General features: G+C 42.8%; 1 protein-coding gene across 4 annotated transcripts; it reads left to right on the plus strand.

Annotated features, from left to right (window-relative positions):
• Positions 1-7,889: 7,889 nt before the first annotated feature.
• fzr1b (fizzy/cell division cycle 20 related 1b) lies at positions 7,890-15,472 on the plus strand. Of its 4 annotated transcripts, none has more exons than XM_048989846.1 (15): positions 8,477-8,610; positions 9,374-9,429; positions 9,914-10,075; positions 10,276-10,377; positions 10,613-10,676; positions 10,789-10,916; positions 11,427-11,509; positions 12,196-12,379; positions 12,478-12,543; positions 12,748-12,850; positions 13,124-13,305; positions 13,644-13,877; positions 14,225-14,329; positions 14,447-14,539; positions 14,641-15,472. In XM_048989846.1, the coding sequence occupies exons 3-15, from the start codon at positions 10,001-10,003 to the stop codon at positions 14,680-14,682; spliced, it is 1,461 nt and encodes a 486-aa protein (XP_048845803.1). In that variant the 5' UTR covers positions 8,477-8,610; positions 9,374-9,429; positions 9,914-10,000; the 3' UTR covers positions 14,683-15,472. The 4 variants fall into 4 exon arrangements, with proteins under 4 accessions (XP_048845802.1, XP_048845803.1, XP_048845804.1 ...); XM_048989848.1 differs by lacking the exon at positions 8,477-8,610 and adding an exon at positions 8,624-8,919; XM_048989845.1 differs by lacking the exons at positions 8,477-8,610; positions 9,374-9,429 and adding an exon at positions 7,890-8,394.
• Positions 15,473-15,739: the final 267 nt, after the last annotated feature.

The following is a 15,739-nucleotide window of genomic DNA, read 5'->3' on the forward strand; positions in this document are numbered from 1 at the left end:
AGGATAAAGTCCCCATTGTGGGGTTTTCCTGGAACACATTGCATTGTGGGTCATCCCTCCCCTGTATGACATGTGGCTGGACTTTAAACCTTGTCTGTTATTTCTTTTCATGTTTTTACTTATGATCAGTAAATGAACAAGGTCATTGACAAGGCAAAGGTATCACAATACGGTCACACACCTAAAAAGAGATAAATTCCTGCTTCATGTTGTCTTCCACTTTTTAATAACCTTGACAGCTTGCTGAAGAATATGGCGATATTTTCAGATGGAGGAGAGGCAATGAAACTATCCTATTTCCGTCAGGCTATCAGATAGTCAGAGATGCTTTACTTACCCAAGGAGATCATTTTCTTGACTGTCTCTCCACTCAATCATGAGATTTTTAAAGACTACAGTACATTTCCTATTTTAAGTCTTAAAATGTTTGTATTCATTCATTGTGTGTAATGCATTGAGCCATCAATGTACTCTGTACCACCGACATATTTTAACAGCCTTATATACGATACTTTTAACTTGGTGGGTTTTTATGTACATCTGCAAGCAATTTCTTAAATCGCCTTCTGAATTGTTAATAAACAACGATAATAATAATAATAATATTGCACCTTACAAAGTCTATAAAATAGAAAATCAGACTGCATCATATGCTTTAAGCACTGGTTACAAATGGGGAAGGCAGTTGCAATTTGCACTGTGGCACTTGAAGAATTTTGCAGTGGGCAAGAAGCAGCAGGAGCTGCAGATCAAGCCAGAGTGTGGCTTCCTGTGCAAGGCCATCAAACTAGAGCAGGGTAAATACAGAGAAAGCAGGTAAATTGGACCATCAAGAAAAATAGGCCAGATAAGCTTGGAGTCTTTCTGCTTTAAATTATAACAGCCTGTCTCTGAAAACTAGCATGTATTGTTGTTGCAGCTGTTCTTCACATGCTCCAGTAGTTTTGATTGGTATAAATTTGCAAAGGTGGGAAGGGTTGTCTCTTAAAGTATTACTGATCTGAAGAAGCTCATGCTAAGTGACTTGCCATAATCTCATTTCTTTCAAAAATCCTTGAACACTCAGTTTACAGTCAACTGTCTTTCTATCTGTCTCAGAACAACCTTCATGATCCTAACCAATCTGACTTCCAAGCAGCACATACCACCGAGACTGCCCTCTTGGCTGTTACTGAGAAGCTACATGCTGCCAGAGTGGCAAAACCATCATCAGCTAAAATATTAATGAGATGCGTTTTGTAACACCCAAAAGTTAGTAATCTGTATAAACTTGGCGTATCTTTATGTTTATTAAATTTTCAACGATTGCAAACGAACAGACCGTTGGAAGTCATAGAAGTTTTAGATTTGAATGGATTAGATAATTCGCCAAATAATAAAAGCACAGCTAAACTCACAGGTCAGATAAGGACCGGGGAAAACTGGTCAGTGTAATATACAGTTTATTCCTTAGTATTAAAGGTCGGTTGCGTTGTTTTATTTTGCAGATAGATAATATTATATTAAGACCATTGTAGACATAGCTAATGTTAAACATGTTATAATTAGCTAACGTGAAATACTAGCATATCATTTGTAATATTAACATAAACATCTAACATTATGTAAATATTTTTAAGAGAGTGTGTACCATTACCCAGTTACGAAATATATATTCATAGTTGCTAATTATGCATTACAAAATGGTGATTTCTGCATTTGGTTTCTGATTTCGATTTTTTTTCCCCCCTCAGATACTCAGATTCCATCAGATACCATATTGACCATCTTGTCTGAAGTAAGTTCAATGTAATGAGCAACTGTTCCTTCAACATTTTGAGATGTCAAGTTTGCAGCATTCAAGTGCCATTTTTGTGGCAGTGCATTTACATCCTTAAAAAGATATGTAAATCACCAAATTAACCTAGAAAGGAGCTTCAAGGTGGAGAAAGGAGCAAAAAGTCAAGCTGTGAATTCAAATGTTCTGTCTCTTATTTCAAAAATAGCTGACTTTGAGTGGAGGGAGGAACATAAGTTGCCCTCACAATGCGATCTCTGAACATTGTAAATAACAAAAGTGATTATACTTCTTTTGTTCTGCACAAGGCTTTTGCCAGTTTATATAAGCATGTTTCTGTGCTTGGTGTTTTTGAGCTTGTTTATGTGAGCATTTTTATGTGAGTACTTTATTTAAATGTTAAAATGTGTTACATTTGAAGACAGTTAATGTCAGTTGTAATGTTTTTGAAAGTTGTTAATAAACCGGACGTAACTGAATATATGTGTAATGTGTCATTCATTTCCCCAAAAACATGTAATTTTTTAATCAGTATGCTACCAATACAAAAAAATGCATTGTATTTTATTGGTAGTTGAGCATTTGTAGGTTTATGTACACAAGAGGGGGCAGCATGTGGGTGCAGTGGTTAGCACTGTTGCCTCACACCTCTGGGACCCGGGTTCGAGTCTCCGCCTGGGTTACATGTGTGTGGAATTTGTATGTTCTCCCCATGTTGTCGTGGGGTTTCCTCCGGGTACTCCGGTTTCCCCCCACAGTCCAAAAACATGCTGAGGCTAATTGGACTTGCTAAATTGCCCGTAGGTGTGCATATGTGAGTGAATGGTGTGTGAGTGTGCCCTGCGATGGACTGGCCCCCCATCCTGACTGGAAAAAAAATGTAATTTAACATTTCCATAATTAAATTTACAGCGATTCAATGTTTTATTACATTTTTTTTCTGGCACCCCTGCTGCCAGAATTTCTCTGTTTTTTACGATTTTTTTTTTTACAGTGTAAGTATATGTTGAATTTATACTGATTACTCACTTTTGGGCGTCATAAAATACCTCATTAATATTTTAGTTGTACTACTAATCTGGTTTACAAATGGGCATAAATAAACATCTGTATAGTACCAAAAAGCTGGCATTCAGGGAAATGTTTCACCTGAAGCCCTGGTGATTATTGATATAATATCAATATGATATTGGCCAGTCCTACATTCAATACAGTAAACCAAAAGACACGCTTGTCCATCCTTATGAGTTTTGGAATTCGTGGCTCAGCATGGCAGTGGTTTGCTTCTTACCTAGAAGGTCGATCATATCAGTGACATGGAAGGCATCCACATCTACTCCATGCAGACTCTCTATTGGTGTCATTCAGGGCTCAGTTCCTGGTCCTCTTCTGTTCCCCTTCTATCCTAGGTCTCATGGTGAGGTCATATCTTCACATGGGTTCTCTTACCACTGCTATGCAGATGCCATCCTTTCCTTTTCTCCCTCAGACACTCAAGTCTCCACTTGGATCTCTGCATGTCTGGCAAACATCTCATCATGGATGACAGCTCATCAGTGGAAAATGAATGGCAGCAAAACTGAACTGCTATTCATGCCAGCTGATCCATTCCCACACCAGGATCCCCTGATCTCCCTGGACAACTCTACTCTATTTGTCCTTCAGTCACTGCTCATAACCTTGGGGTAACCATGGACAATCACCTGTCCATTTCCTCTTACATTGCTAATCTTTCCTGCTCATGACAATTTCTCTTCTTCAACATCAGAAGAGTTTATCCATTTCTTTCCACACAGGCCACTCAGGTACACTCTGTAACTCTTCTGAGCGCAATTCATCCTCTGCAAATGATCCAGAAAGTAGCTGCCTGACTCATTTTCAACCTTCCCAAGTTCTCCTACACCACACCATTGTTACGCTCCCTCCACTGGCTTCCTGTAGCTGCCCAAATCAGATTCAAAACACTGATGCTGACCTACAAAGACAAAAATGGTCCAGTACCCTCCTACCTAAAAGCACTTATCATATCCTGCACTGCACACACTTTCTCCTATCCTCCAGCACTGCTCGACTGATTCCACCATGTCTCAAGAACCTATTCACTGATGAGACTTCTAAGCACTTTTGTAAGTCACTGTGGCTAAGGGGATCTGGCAAATGGCGTAAATGTAATGTCTATAATAAGGGCTATAAATAAAAAGGAAACAAGCTTATAAGTTAAATAAGTATTTCATCATTTATGATTTTTTTAGATTCTATCGGTTTTTTTTTTTAATAAATATTTGCTAAAAGTAGCTTCATAAATAATAAAATGCATTTTAGTCACTGGCCCATTTTACCTGAACGTGCCACTCTAGATAAAATGGGCCATTGTCAAATTATAAATATTTGTTGTAAAACGACGCTTCCATGAGGTTTCTTTTTTTATTTTTTGCTGGCATTCTAAGTTGTTTTATTATGACTGGACAATGGACGATATCGGACATGTAACCCAGAGTTGATATTTCACAGTTCAGCCTTCTAGCCTTTGTTTTTATTCCAGACATTCCAGTCAGTAGCTCCATAATGTTAGAAATACCTCAAAAATTGGTGGCTTTGCAATACTCAGTTTTCGGTAAAGTGTGCTAAAAATAAACATAGTTAATTTCTGAGAATTTTTCACCCTCTTTGTTAAATAAGAAACAGGTGTGCAGACTGAAAGGTACTTAAGGGTACAGTCATTAACCATGTTAACTGGACTAACAGAAGCTGCCTTTGATCCTTGCATTATGATAAGCAGCACTCTTGCCCACGTCATTGGATTATCATTTAAGAAATTCTTATCTGCTGGTGTGGTACCTTCTGATTGGAAGCATGCTAATATATCGCCAAGGAGGCGAACCAGGGCGGGACCTGACCCCGGCTCAGGTGTCCTCTCCCCTTCCGGGAGACTGAGAGGTGGGAGCCTGGCCGGGATCTGCCCTGCTGTGGTGGTGGAGGCGTCACAGGGGGAGTCATTGGGGACATCAGGGAGATCCCTGAGGGGTCCCACTCAAGCTCCTCCTCCAACTCCACAATGGAGGGAGGAGCGGTGGTCTGGCAATCAGGGACCTCCTCGGGGACTGGGGCCATGGAAGCTGGAGGCACGAGGTCAGGAACCAGGAGGACTGGAGCCGGAGGCACAGGAATTTCGGGGGACAAAGCAGGAGGCACAAGAACCTCAGAGGACAAAGCAGGAGGCACAGGATCCTCGGGGGATGAAGCAGGAGGCACAAGAACCTCAGAGGACAAAGCAGGAGGCACAGGAACCTCGGGGGACGAAGCAGAAGACACAGGAACCACGGGGGGGGGGGTGCTGCAGGCACAGGAATGACGGAGGGCAGTTCAGGAACCGCAGGCACAGGAACCTCGGAGGGCGGTTCAGTACCTGCAGGCACAGGAACCACAAGGGGCGAAGCTGCAGGCACAGGAACCACGGGGGGCGAAGCTGCAGGCACAGGAACCACGGGGGGCGAAGCTGCAGGCACAGGAACCACTCAAGCTCCTCCTCCAACTCCACTATGGAGTTGTGGAGTTGCACTGTGGGCGCCGCAGGCACAGGAACCGGGGGGGTCGCTGTGGGTGCCGCTGCACAGGAACTACGAGGGGCACTGCAGGAATCACGTCTTTGCTCTTTGCTTTGGTCCTGTTGGCATCATATGGCTGTGACCTGCAGTATGCACTGGGCAGATTGCAGCTGAGTGTGGGCATCTATTTAGGAGGCCTCCTTGGTGGCTCCCTAGGGAGGTGTTTTGGGCATGTTCAACTGGGAGGAGGCACCGGTGCAGACCCAGGACACGCTGGAGAAATTATCTCTCTTGGCTGACCTGGGAAAATCTTGGTATTCCTCCAGGAGCTGGAGGAGGTGGCTGGTGAGAGGGAGGTCTGGGCATCCCTGCTTAGATTTCTGCCCCCGTGACCCAACCCTGGATAAGTGGCAGAAGATGGATGGATGAATGGAATGCAAATTCTTTATTAGAAATTAATTTGTAGCTAGTTATAATCCCAATTATTTATATCGGAAATTGTATTTTAGCTAATGAGATTCAAAACACTTTTCTCATTCATTTCAGTGGGAGATTTTGAACCAGTTAAAATGCTAATTTCTGATATCAGGAATTCAATTGTAACTAGTTATGTTTTAACCGTAACTAGTTAAAATACCAGTTTCTGATATCAGGAATTCAGTTCTGACTAGATATGATTAAAACTGAATTATAACTTGTAACAACTGAATTCTTGATATCAGAAACTGATTTTCAGCTAGTTAAAAAAATATTTCTGATATCAATTGACATTTTGAGTACTTAAAATTGAATTCTAAATTTGAAGTAGTTAAAATCGAGTTAACTAGTTGCTAAGGAATTCGTGAGGTCAAATATTGGTATTTTCACTCATTCAAATTCCAACTCCAACTGAAACATTTGAGAAAAACGTTTTGAATCTCAGTAGCTAAAATAGAATTTCTGATATTAAGAACTGTCGTTTTAACTGGTTACAACTCAAATTCTGATATCAAGAATTTGAATTTTAACTAGTTAGAATCGAATTTATGACATCCTCCAAAATTGAATTAAAGCTAAAATGGCTTGCATTAGTAACTCGCGTTTGACGAGAATGAGCTTGTTATTTAAGCGGAAGGTCGGGGGAAAATAAAATGAATAGACGATTTCAGCCCGGAGATCACACATTATGCAACGCACTTCACTTATTACCTCTGCAAACCACAATATCAGCTAGTATTTCTCTGAATGCTGTGTGTACACAATAGCATATCAATTGTGACTTTTATTGTGACTTCCAAACATTATGTTCTATTCCAAAGAACTGTCTCTTATAATAATGCGCCGTTAGAGGGCGCTAATCGCATTTTTTTTCCACCTCTGGCAATAGAGGCATTTGGAGGACGATACAGTGGGTAACAATATTGCCTCAGAAGAGTACGGTTTGAGTCTTACCTCTGCTCTCTGTCTCTCTTTCTGTAGTGTTTACATGCTTTGCCACATTGAACAACAGACAATTCGGTTAATTATTGTCTGTGAATTGCCTATATTATGTGAGTGTGCCCAGTGATGGACTGGCATCCTGATCAGGGTGCATCTCTGCCTCATGCCCTGTGGCACCTTGGAGAGTTTTCTGGAAGCCCTGTAACTCCAACCAAAGTAAGCAGCTGGGAGATGGAGGGGAAGATTGGATGAAGGCTTAGCAAATATACTTAATAAATTAATTAAGTGTCAACCATCAAAGCTGAGAGATTTTAATAACAGAAATGAGGCTTTAAAAAGCACTGAGGTACTAACATGCGAAGTTAATTACTGTCTGATTTTTCCACTGGAAACCGTTAGGAAAATGGCTTAAATCAGTCTGTGACTGACAATCCAACTGGCCACCCACTGTGTTTGACCAACACTGTTGGCAGGTTAATTATGATTTAAATTTCACTTAAAACGTGGGCTGATATGGTGGATTAGTGGGTGGCAGTCAAGCCTGCATATGTTCTACTTCAGTGTCATAGCCTGGAAACGTTTAGTTATGCGAACTGGTGTCCTTAAATTGTCCATGAGTCTGAAACCTACAAAAAACTGGCATCTCATCTAGGACATCCCATGCCGCATGCCTTCTGCTTTCTGGGATAAGGAATTGGGGATAAATGGAATAATAATAATAATATTATTATGGAGTGATGCTGTGGGCAGTTATTGAAAGGTATATGTGTAAATCATTTAAGACCCCAGAATTGAGTCAGGTGACCAGTAACTGGTTTGGTAACTGGTTTGATGAGAGATGTGAGAAAGTCTGCTATGGGCTTGGCTCTGGGGGGTGTCCTCTGGGTGGTGCTAGAAAAGGACACACACTTAGGTTTTCTTATATGTTTTAACCATCGCATTCAGTCGGACATTTAAACATGTCATACCTCCAAGCATGCAATCAAGGGTTTTATTTGTCACATGCTAAGTATATAGTGCGATTATAACCTACAGTGAAATGAAAAGTAGTCAACTGCATATAATAAAAATCTGTTAAACCAATAAGGCATAAAAAGTAACCGTATAATAAATGTATAATAAAAGTAAGAGTATAAAAAATATGTAATAAACAAGCAACAGTAAAGTTATACTGGGAAAAAATAACAGGAAAAACCTGAGATGTGTAGCAAAAAAAGATCTTGCAGAATTATACATTTTCAAAGAACAAAAATCGATTTTCTATTTATGAGTGTTTCACGAAAAGACGATATGGTGTATAGCATGAATCATGCGTTCGATGCACACCATTTTGAAATGAATTGTGCAAACTTTCCAAATTCTGAATCGGGAGACTCCGCGATCAAGACATCTGCGCCGTCCTTCGGTGCTCTGGATCCTCGCCGGATCTCGGCGGCGCAGCTGAGCCACCGGGCGCCGCTGCAGTAGCAGGGCTGGCATGGCGGCCATGTTAACCCACCTATAAATAGACGCGGAGCGGAGGCGTCGCGATGTCGGTCGTGTGGTGTATGTGACACCCGAGCGAAGAGGAAAAAACACCGGAGTCGAAGGAAGGCGACGGCTCAGTATACAACGCGGTCATTGAAAGGAGAGCGAATGGACGTCTTGACCGAAGTACGGACCTGGGCTTTGTTTGCCAGCAGAGCGAGTCGGGTAGCGGTGTTGTCGCCGTTAGCTAGCTAGCACGCTAGCCAGCTAACAGCACCGCCGCTGGCTTGTTGTTTTGCGGTGGCACGGTGCCATGACAACCGTGTGTCAGAGCGACGTCTGTTAGCCTGTGTCTGTTAGCTTCCTTAGCATCGGATAGGAGTATTTAATTGATTCCCAATAGTACGTTTATTTAAAATATTGCTTGCCACACATTTAGCTAATGCTGCGTAGTGATGACATTTTTTGCAGATGAAAGCCAATTAAACCCGTTGCAGTAATTATTAACTGACTAGAGCTGGCTAGCTACATGCATATACCTATACCCAGTAACTGTCCTGCAGTTTATTGTCTATCTCCAAATGGTGCAAAAATCAAAGACAGAAAAATAGTTATCGGCGTGCAAATAAATATGATAGCCAGTATCATTTGCTTTTTTGGTCGTCTAGCCCACCTGGTATGCGAAGGGCATTTGTATTACTACATCAAGGCGTGAGTTGATATTAAAATCGCATATCTGTCTTTTATTTTAAAATAAATATATGTATTTTACAAATGTTGTGTAATCCGTTAGCTGTCATTTTGCAGCCGGACGCGGTGCTTCAGCTTTATTCCCACCATGACGCTTGCGAGCTTCATTAGCGGATGGAAGCTATTGGGCTGCATAGATCTCCAGACAAACACCAATTTGGTTAGTTGGTCATTTTACCAATTATTTATACTCTCGGAGGTGTTTATCTGTTATCTTATGATCCGGCTTCGCCCCTTCAACCCGGTTGCGTTATTCGGAGGGTCTTCGGCAAACGTGGGTTGTTTAAATTTTAACTCGACAAAAAGGGGCAATACTTCAGGACCCTTTACCTATGCGGCTATATAGTTATCTGAACTAGTTCAATGAAGAGAAAACAAAAGACATTTGTGTAAACAGATCGATTTGTCGCTTTAGAGAAAAGCATGCCATCTTTCTGCTGTTGGTGATTCTGGCATGGCAGTTACAATACCGTGAGTCTTATACTACAAGAATAATGAATATACACTATAATTTATTTGTGTATTTTTAAAGGTAAAAATACATCAGTTTAACTGTAGAATTACGTGAGAAGTCATGTTTCAGGGAGAGAGAAAAAATGAAACCTGTAATTAGTCTGTATGCTTTGCTGTTTACAGTACTTTAGCCTATATACGGCAATCTCCCATACCGGTGAATGAATCCCTTTTACATCCCCAGTCATGCATGAACTTGAATTAAAATCTCAACCCTTTAAGTTACCCTTCATAGACATTATGTAATTTCTTTACTAAGTGGGATAATCAAATGCAAAAAAATTAAAATTGATTGTGGTTAATGAGTGATTTAAGTTTAAATTGCTCTGACAATAAGTGGAATGTGTCAGAATCCGTGATGCATGGACACACTACATAAAAACATGCCTAAGCACTGCGGTTTTTATGACATTAATATATGAGTTGTGTGCTACTTTTCCAGGGATGGATGAGGGGATTGGATCAGCAGACTGAAAGGCAGAAGTAAAGATGCCTGTGCTATAGGACACGACCAGGTATTCCTTGCGAGATGGACCAGGACTACGAGAGACGCCTCCTTCGGCAAATCAATCACCAAAACCTTCCAGAAAGCCAACTGGCCAAGGTAAGAGGGTGGGGTTTACTGCATGATAGAATTTGTAATGAACAGCTCTGTGAAATGACACCCATATTTGTGACCCCTGTAATTGGCTGCATCATACTAACTGGAAATCTTTGGAACTTTTCTCTGAATGTTTGGATGCTTTGCATCCCTTGGATCTTAACCGTAAACATCTACAGCATTCCTGGTTTTCCCTCCTGCAGTCAGGCTGTGCTACTTCCAGCCCCGTCAGGGTCAAGTCAGGAGACAGGTTCATCCCCACGCGAGCTGGTAGCAACTGGACTATTAACTTCCACTATGCCAACGTAAGTCTGCTAAATGCACATAGTGCAAGGGATCTCCCCCTTACACCCATTCACTTTCTCTTCATGTATCAGATTACTCAGCGTGTGCCAGCACTGTGTACACTCTTCTTCTAACATGTTAAACCCTCCAGTGGGACACTCAGAGATGCTTATGATGATTTTCTAATGTGCGCCAACTTGTAATCACTTGGAACTTGACCTGCTTTCCTTGTCCTCCTCATCTCCTCTTGTGCAGGAGAACTGCAGGTCTCCAAATCAGAACCATAGGGCGAAGGAAGCGAACACAGATACAGGCAGAGGTAGGGTTACCTGTTCCTGATCCCAATCCCTTATTGACCATTACTTGGTCCATCAGTAGGCCTGTTGGTCATTTCCTCGGTGCTCATGAGGGACTCGTCTCTGTGCCTTCAGATACAGTAGCTTACGTTGCCTTGTTGAGAAACGAGTTGCTCGGAGCTGCCATCGAAACCGTTCCCGACCCACATACAGATGATCGCCGACACAGCCACTTATCCCAAGACACGCACAGCCTGTTCAAGGTGAGCATTTGCCGCTATGGTGACCATGCTGAACCAAGTAGAGCTTCTTGTATATTAGTTCAGTACAGGGACTCCCTAAGTATGTCTAAGTTGAAACAGTTTAGGACTGCAGTACATAATAACAATACAGTAATAATAAAGGTAACTGTGTACCATACCTCTGAGGTCATGCAATGTTTTCAGGAGCGTCATAAAGTAGTGGGTGTGTTAGTTTTTAAAAACCATTGCATTTAACTTGAATTTTTAATATAGTACCGTTTATGGCAGTCTGCCCTTATGTGTGAGTTGCCCGTAAGTCAGATGGACTTAATCCAGTGACTGCTTGTTCAAGACATGGTGTTAGGATATTCAGCGATATTTCAGAGGTATAACTGATCATAGAAAAGACATTCTGGTTATTGAAACGAATGCGAGAAAACAAGCTTCTTGGCCTGACTGAAGAGTAAGAAATCGTAACACTGGACATGCTTTGTAGTAAGTTTTCGGTCGTGGTTCCTCTTGCCTCTCCAGTACACGGTTGACACCAAGAGAGTGCCTTTCGACAGCAGCAATGAGGTGTCTCCCTACTCCCTTTCGCCACTGAGCAACAAGAGGTACTCTGTCCAAGCGAACGCAGCACACACTCTTTCTGGTCGCATGCTCTTATCAGACAAAGTTACAGATTGTAGTAAAGGTTAATGATAGTGATACTTTATCTACTCAATGGGGAATTTGTCTCTTCTTGCTGTCCATGAGACACACACTTGCAGGATAGAACTCAGGGTTGGCTGGCGTCCAGCACCCCTGGAGGTTTGGGGGTTAAGAGCCTTTGTGACTCACATGTATTTACTTAGAGGTGAAGATCCACCTATGTGTCCTACATGGAAAAATAATTTATTTAAGCATTTTTTATTGTTTTGTCATTTTAACTCCCTTAGGCAGAGTAACCATTTTACTGACTCTTTAAACAAGGTTTTTAGTAAAATCCAGCCAAAGGCTTTTTTTTATAATTGTTTTTAATCAAAAGGTAGTTTTAAACATCTTATTTGGATTATTTTAACTGTTTGTAACATTGTAGTTATTAAATCTGTTTTAATACTGTCACCATGAATATAGCCCTAGTTGTTGGCATGGCATTAACATGCGGATAAGGGTCTTTAGCTAAGGACCCAGCACTGGCATTAACTCCATGCAGGGCCTCGTTTTTCATTTTCAATCTAATGATGTTTTAACGTGGTTTGACTGCCGGTGGTTACAGCAAGGTGGTCGGCCTGCATGACGCAGCCTCCTGTGTCCACAGTCATAAGCTCCTGCGCTCTCCGCGGAAGCCGGCCCGCAAGATCTCTAAGATCCCCTTCAAGGTCCTGGATGCTCCGGAGCTGCAGGATGACTTCTACCTCAACCTGGTGGACTGGTCTGCGGGAAACCTGCTGAGTGTGGGCCTGGGGGCCTGCGTCTACCTGTGGAGTGCCTGCACCAGCCAGGTGTGTTGGTGTTGGATGCTGTGGGGGGGCGTGACGAGGTGAGAGCCCAGAGAGGGAGGGAGTGCACGGACTCATTTGGCAGCGTTGTGGTTGCCTAGGTCACGAGGCTGTGCGACCTGTCCATTGATGGAGACTCTGTGACTTCGGTGTGTTGGAATGAGAGGGTGAGTTTTGAACCCATGGCGTCGGAAGTAGTGCTGACTATCAGCCCATAAGCATTTTGACTCGTATGAGGGCTGCTGTAATTCTTAATGCAGACTGAAATAGACATTCTCAGAGGAACTTGCTCAATTTGTTGGCCAGTGAATAAGTGAATTTTATAAAACATGACTTCTGTTCAATATGCACCCCACTATTTTGTCTTTCAGGGTAGTTTGGTTGCCGTAGGCACCCACAAAGGCTACGTTCAGATCTGGGATGCGGCTGGGGGCAGGAAGCTCAGCAGCCTGGACGGGCATTCTGCCAGAGTCGGTCAGTGTTTCAGGGAGGGAAGATGACAATAACTGATCAGTGTAACATTTTCAGACCTGGTTGTAAAATGCAAGGACATATAATATTAGGGGAAAGGCTTGGTTGTGTAAAGCAATGGGAGAAATGACGGTTTGGCTTAAATGAGCCAGTGAATAAACCACTCTGCGATTGGCTGAGCTTTATAACCACACCCACCATGGCATTTGTAGACCGATGTGTAGCGTGTGGTTTTGCATGGAGGTGGGATACCCTAACATTGGGCCGCACCCTCAGGTGCCCTGGCTTGGAACGGGGATCAGCTGTCATCAGGGAGTAGGGACCGCGTCATCCTGCAGAGGGACGTGCGCACTCCCCCATCCACCGAGAGGCGGTTGCAGGGCCACCGGCAGGAAGTTTGTGGCCTCAAGTGGTCCCCTGACCACCAGCACCTTGCCTCGGGGGGAAACGATAACAAGGTGGGGGGGGAGTAAATTTGAAACACTTAAGCTAGACCTGCAAAGCTTTCATGCACAAGCTAGAATTCTTGCTGTTAGATGTAATTCTGTAATCATTGAACTAGCTCTTGGTGCTAATGGCTCCCCTTTGCATTTCCTGGACTATAACTTTCAGGATAAAAACTGGAGCTTAATGGAGGGATCCACAGGATTACCCTGAGTGAGCAGGGCTCTGTCTGGTTATAATTGTCTTTAGATTGCCTGATGTGACAGGTCTTAGGATGGTACTAACTCATGCCGACATGCTAAGACATTCCCATTTGGCTAACTGCTAATCTCCGAATGTTGGCTTCTGCCAGCTGTTGGTGTGGAACAGCTCCAGTCTGCTTCCCGTGCAGCAGTACAGTGACCACCTGGCAGCAGTGAAGGCCATCGCCTGGTCACCACACCAGCACGGCCTCCTGGCCTCTGGGGGCGGCACGGCTGACCGCTGCCTTAGGTTTTGGAACACCCTGACTGGCCAGGCCCTGCAGAGCACTGATACTGGCTCGCAGGTCTGCAACCTGGCCTGGTCCAAGCACGCCAATGAGCTGGTAAGGAGACCTAAGACACCCGGCATGAAGTAGGGAAAAGGTCAGGTAGTAGGAATTACCATATTACATTTTGTAGCTTAAATTTACAAAACCCTGTATTTTATATATTTTCTCATCTTGAGACAGAAATATTTTAAATAAGTTGATCTGCAATAATAATAATGTTATACTAGCAATTAAGTTTTGCTGTTGTTAAAATTAATACATGAAATTATTGCACAGACCAAACTTATTTCAGCCGCTGTTTTGATAAGTGTACCTGAAAAAATGACAATTGAATGTAACTAAGTTTTATTAGAACTAAAGAGCACGCCCAGACTTACTGCGGGAAGTGGATCTGTTTTCAGGTCAGTACACATGGATACTCCCAAAACCAGATCCTGGTGTGGAAATACCCGTCCCTGACGCAGGTGGCCAAGCTAACTGGACACTCATACAGGGTGCTTTACCTGGTGAGGTCATCGGATGGGGTGGGGCCTGCTTCTCCCTTATTTGCTGTTAAGTTCATTAATTTCTCCACATCTGAAGCTTCATGGGGATCTTCCTGTGCTCTCCCTGGTCTTCTCCAGGCCGTTTCCCCGGACGGCGAGGCCATTGTGACCGGAGCTGGGGATGAAACTCTTCGCTTCTGGAACGTCTTCAGTAAAACGCGATGCACAAAGGTCAGACGCAGGTCGCTAACATGTCAGGCACTTGACACCTTTTCTCCATGGATGCAGAGAATTCCTGACTAGCTGTCAATAACTCTCCCGTTCTCCTCTAGGAATCCAAGTCTGTGTTAAACCTCTTCACAAGGATACGGTAGCTCTGAAGGTGACTGGGAATCTGAGCAGGCCACAGATTGCAGAGAACTGAAACAAGGGAAGTGTTTTCACCGGACTGCCCTTAAACTGCAGATCACTGGTATTCAAGGGACAGTGGACTGATGGAAGACTCTTATCTCACTAACTTTTACAGACGCCTTTTCTACCAATGACAAGCAGCCAACCTTTTTCCCCACTCTAAACTGTAGAGTGTCTCATCACTAAAACCCTGGCAGCAAGGACTCTTTGTTCATGTTAAGCTGTTTTTATTTTTATGTTGTGAATAATTGTATGACACTTAAAAGAACATTGGTCTGGGGAGATCTGATGTCCATCTCTGGTGTTTTATATTGTTCAGATGTGTGTGTGAAAGCTGTGTTCAGCTTATTTCTCCTCTGTCAGAATTCACCCCCCAGGCAGGGCTTATTTCTAGAAAAACGTTTTATACAGCAGTGAGGCAGCACACAGACTAAGAAGGTCTTTGTACTTCCTGAAAATGTGACTGCACTTCCTGTCATGGGAGAGCAGTACACGTCCAGCCCAGAGAACCTGTTTGGAGGTTATGTGATGTACAAAAAGTGATTAACAGCAACAAAATATCTTGCCTGTCAAGCAAAAAGAACCTCAATTTATCAGCATTATCTTAAATGCACACGCATGTGACAGGTCCTCAGCTGCCAAGGGCGAAGGGGTATGTTTGCTTAAGGTGCTTCATAGGGGCTGGTGTGTGCAGCTTTATAAAAGATCTCTGGCTCAAACTACTGCTCATACAAAAAATACATATTTAAAGAATTTTTTGCTACAGGTTTGTTTTTAGCACGAATCCCAAAAGAAGGACAAACCTAAATGAATATTACTTAATAATACTATTTAGGTAACAGGCATGTCTCTAATAAGACAAACATGCCACAAGTTGGGGTGCGTCCAAAACCGCATACTTCCATAGGTACTGAATGTCATCAGAAGCCTACTATTCAACCATTAATGCACTTCATAATGTACTGTATGTATGAGAACAATATGCATGCACTCTGACGCACGGTGGGGGTCATCTTGCAC

This window comes from Brienomyrus brachyistius, chromosome 21 (genome assembly GCF_023856365.1).
Source record: "Brienomyrus brachyistius isolate T26 chromosome 21, BBRACH_0.4, whole genome shotgun sequence".
In the NCBI taxonomy this organism is placed as follows: domain Eukaryota; kingdom Metazoa; phylum Chordata; class Actinopteri; order Osteoglossiformes; family Mormyridae; genus Brienomyrus; species Brienomyrus brachyistius.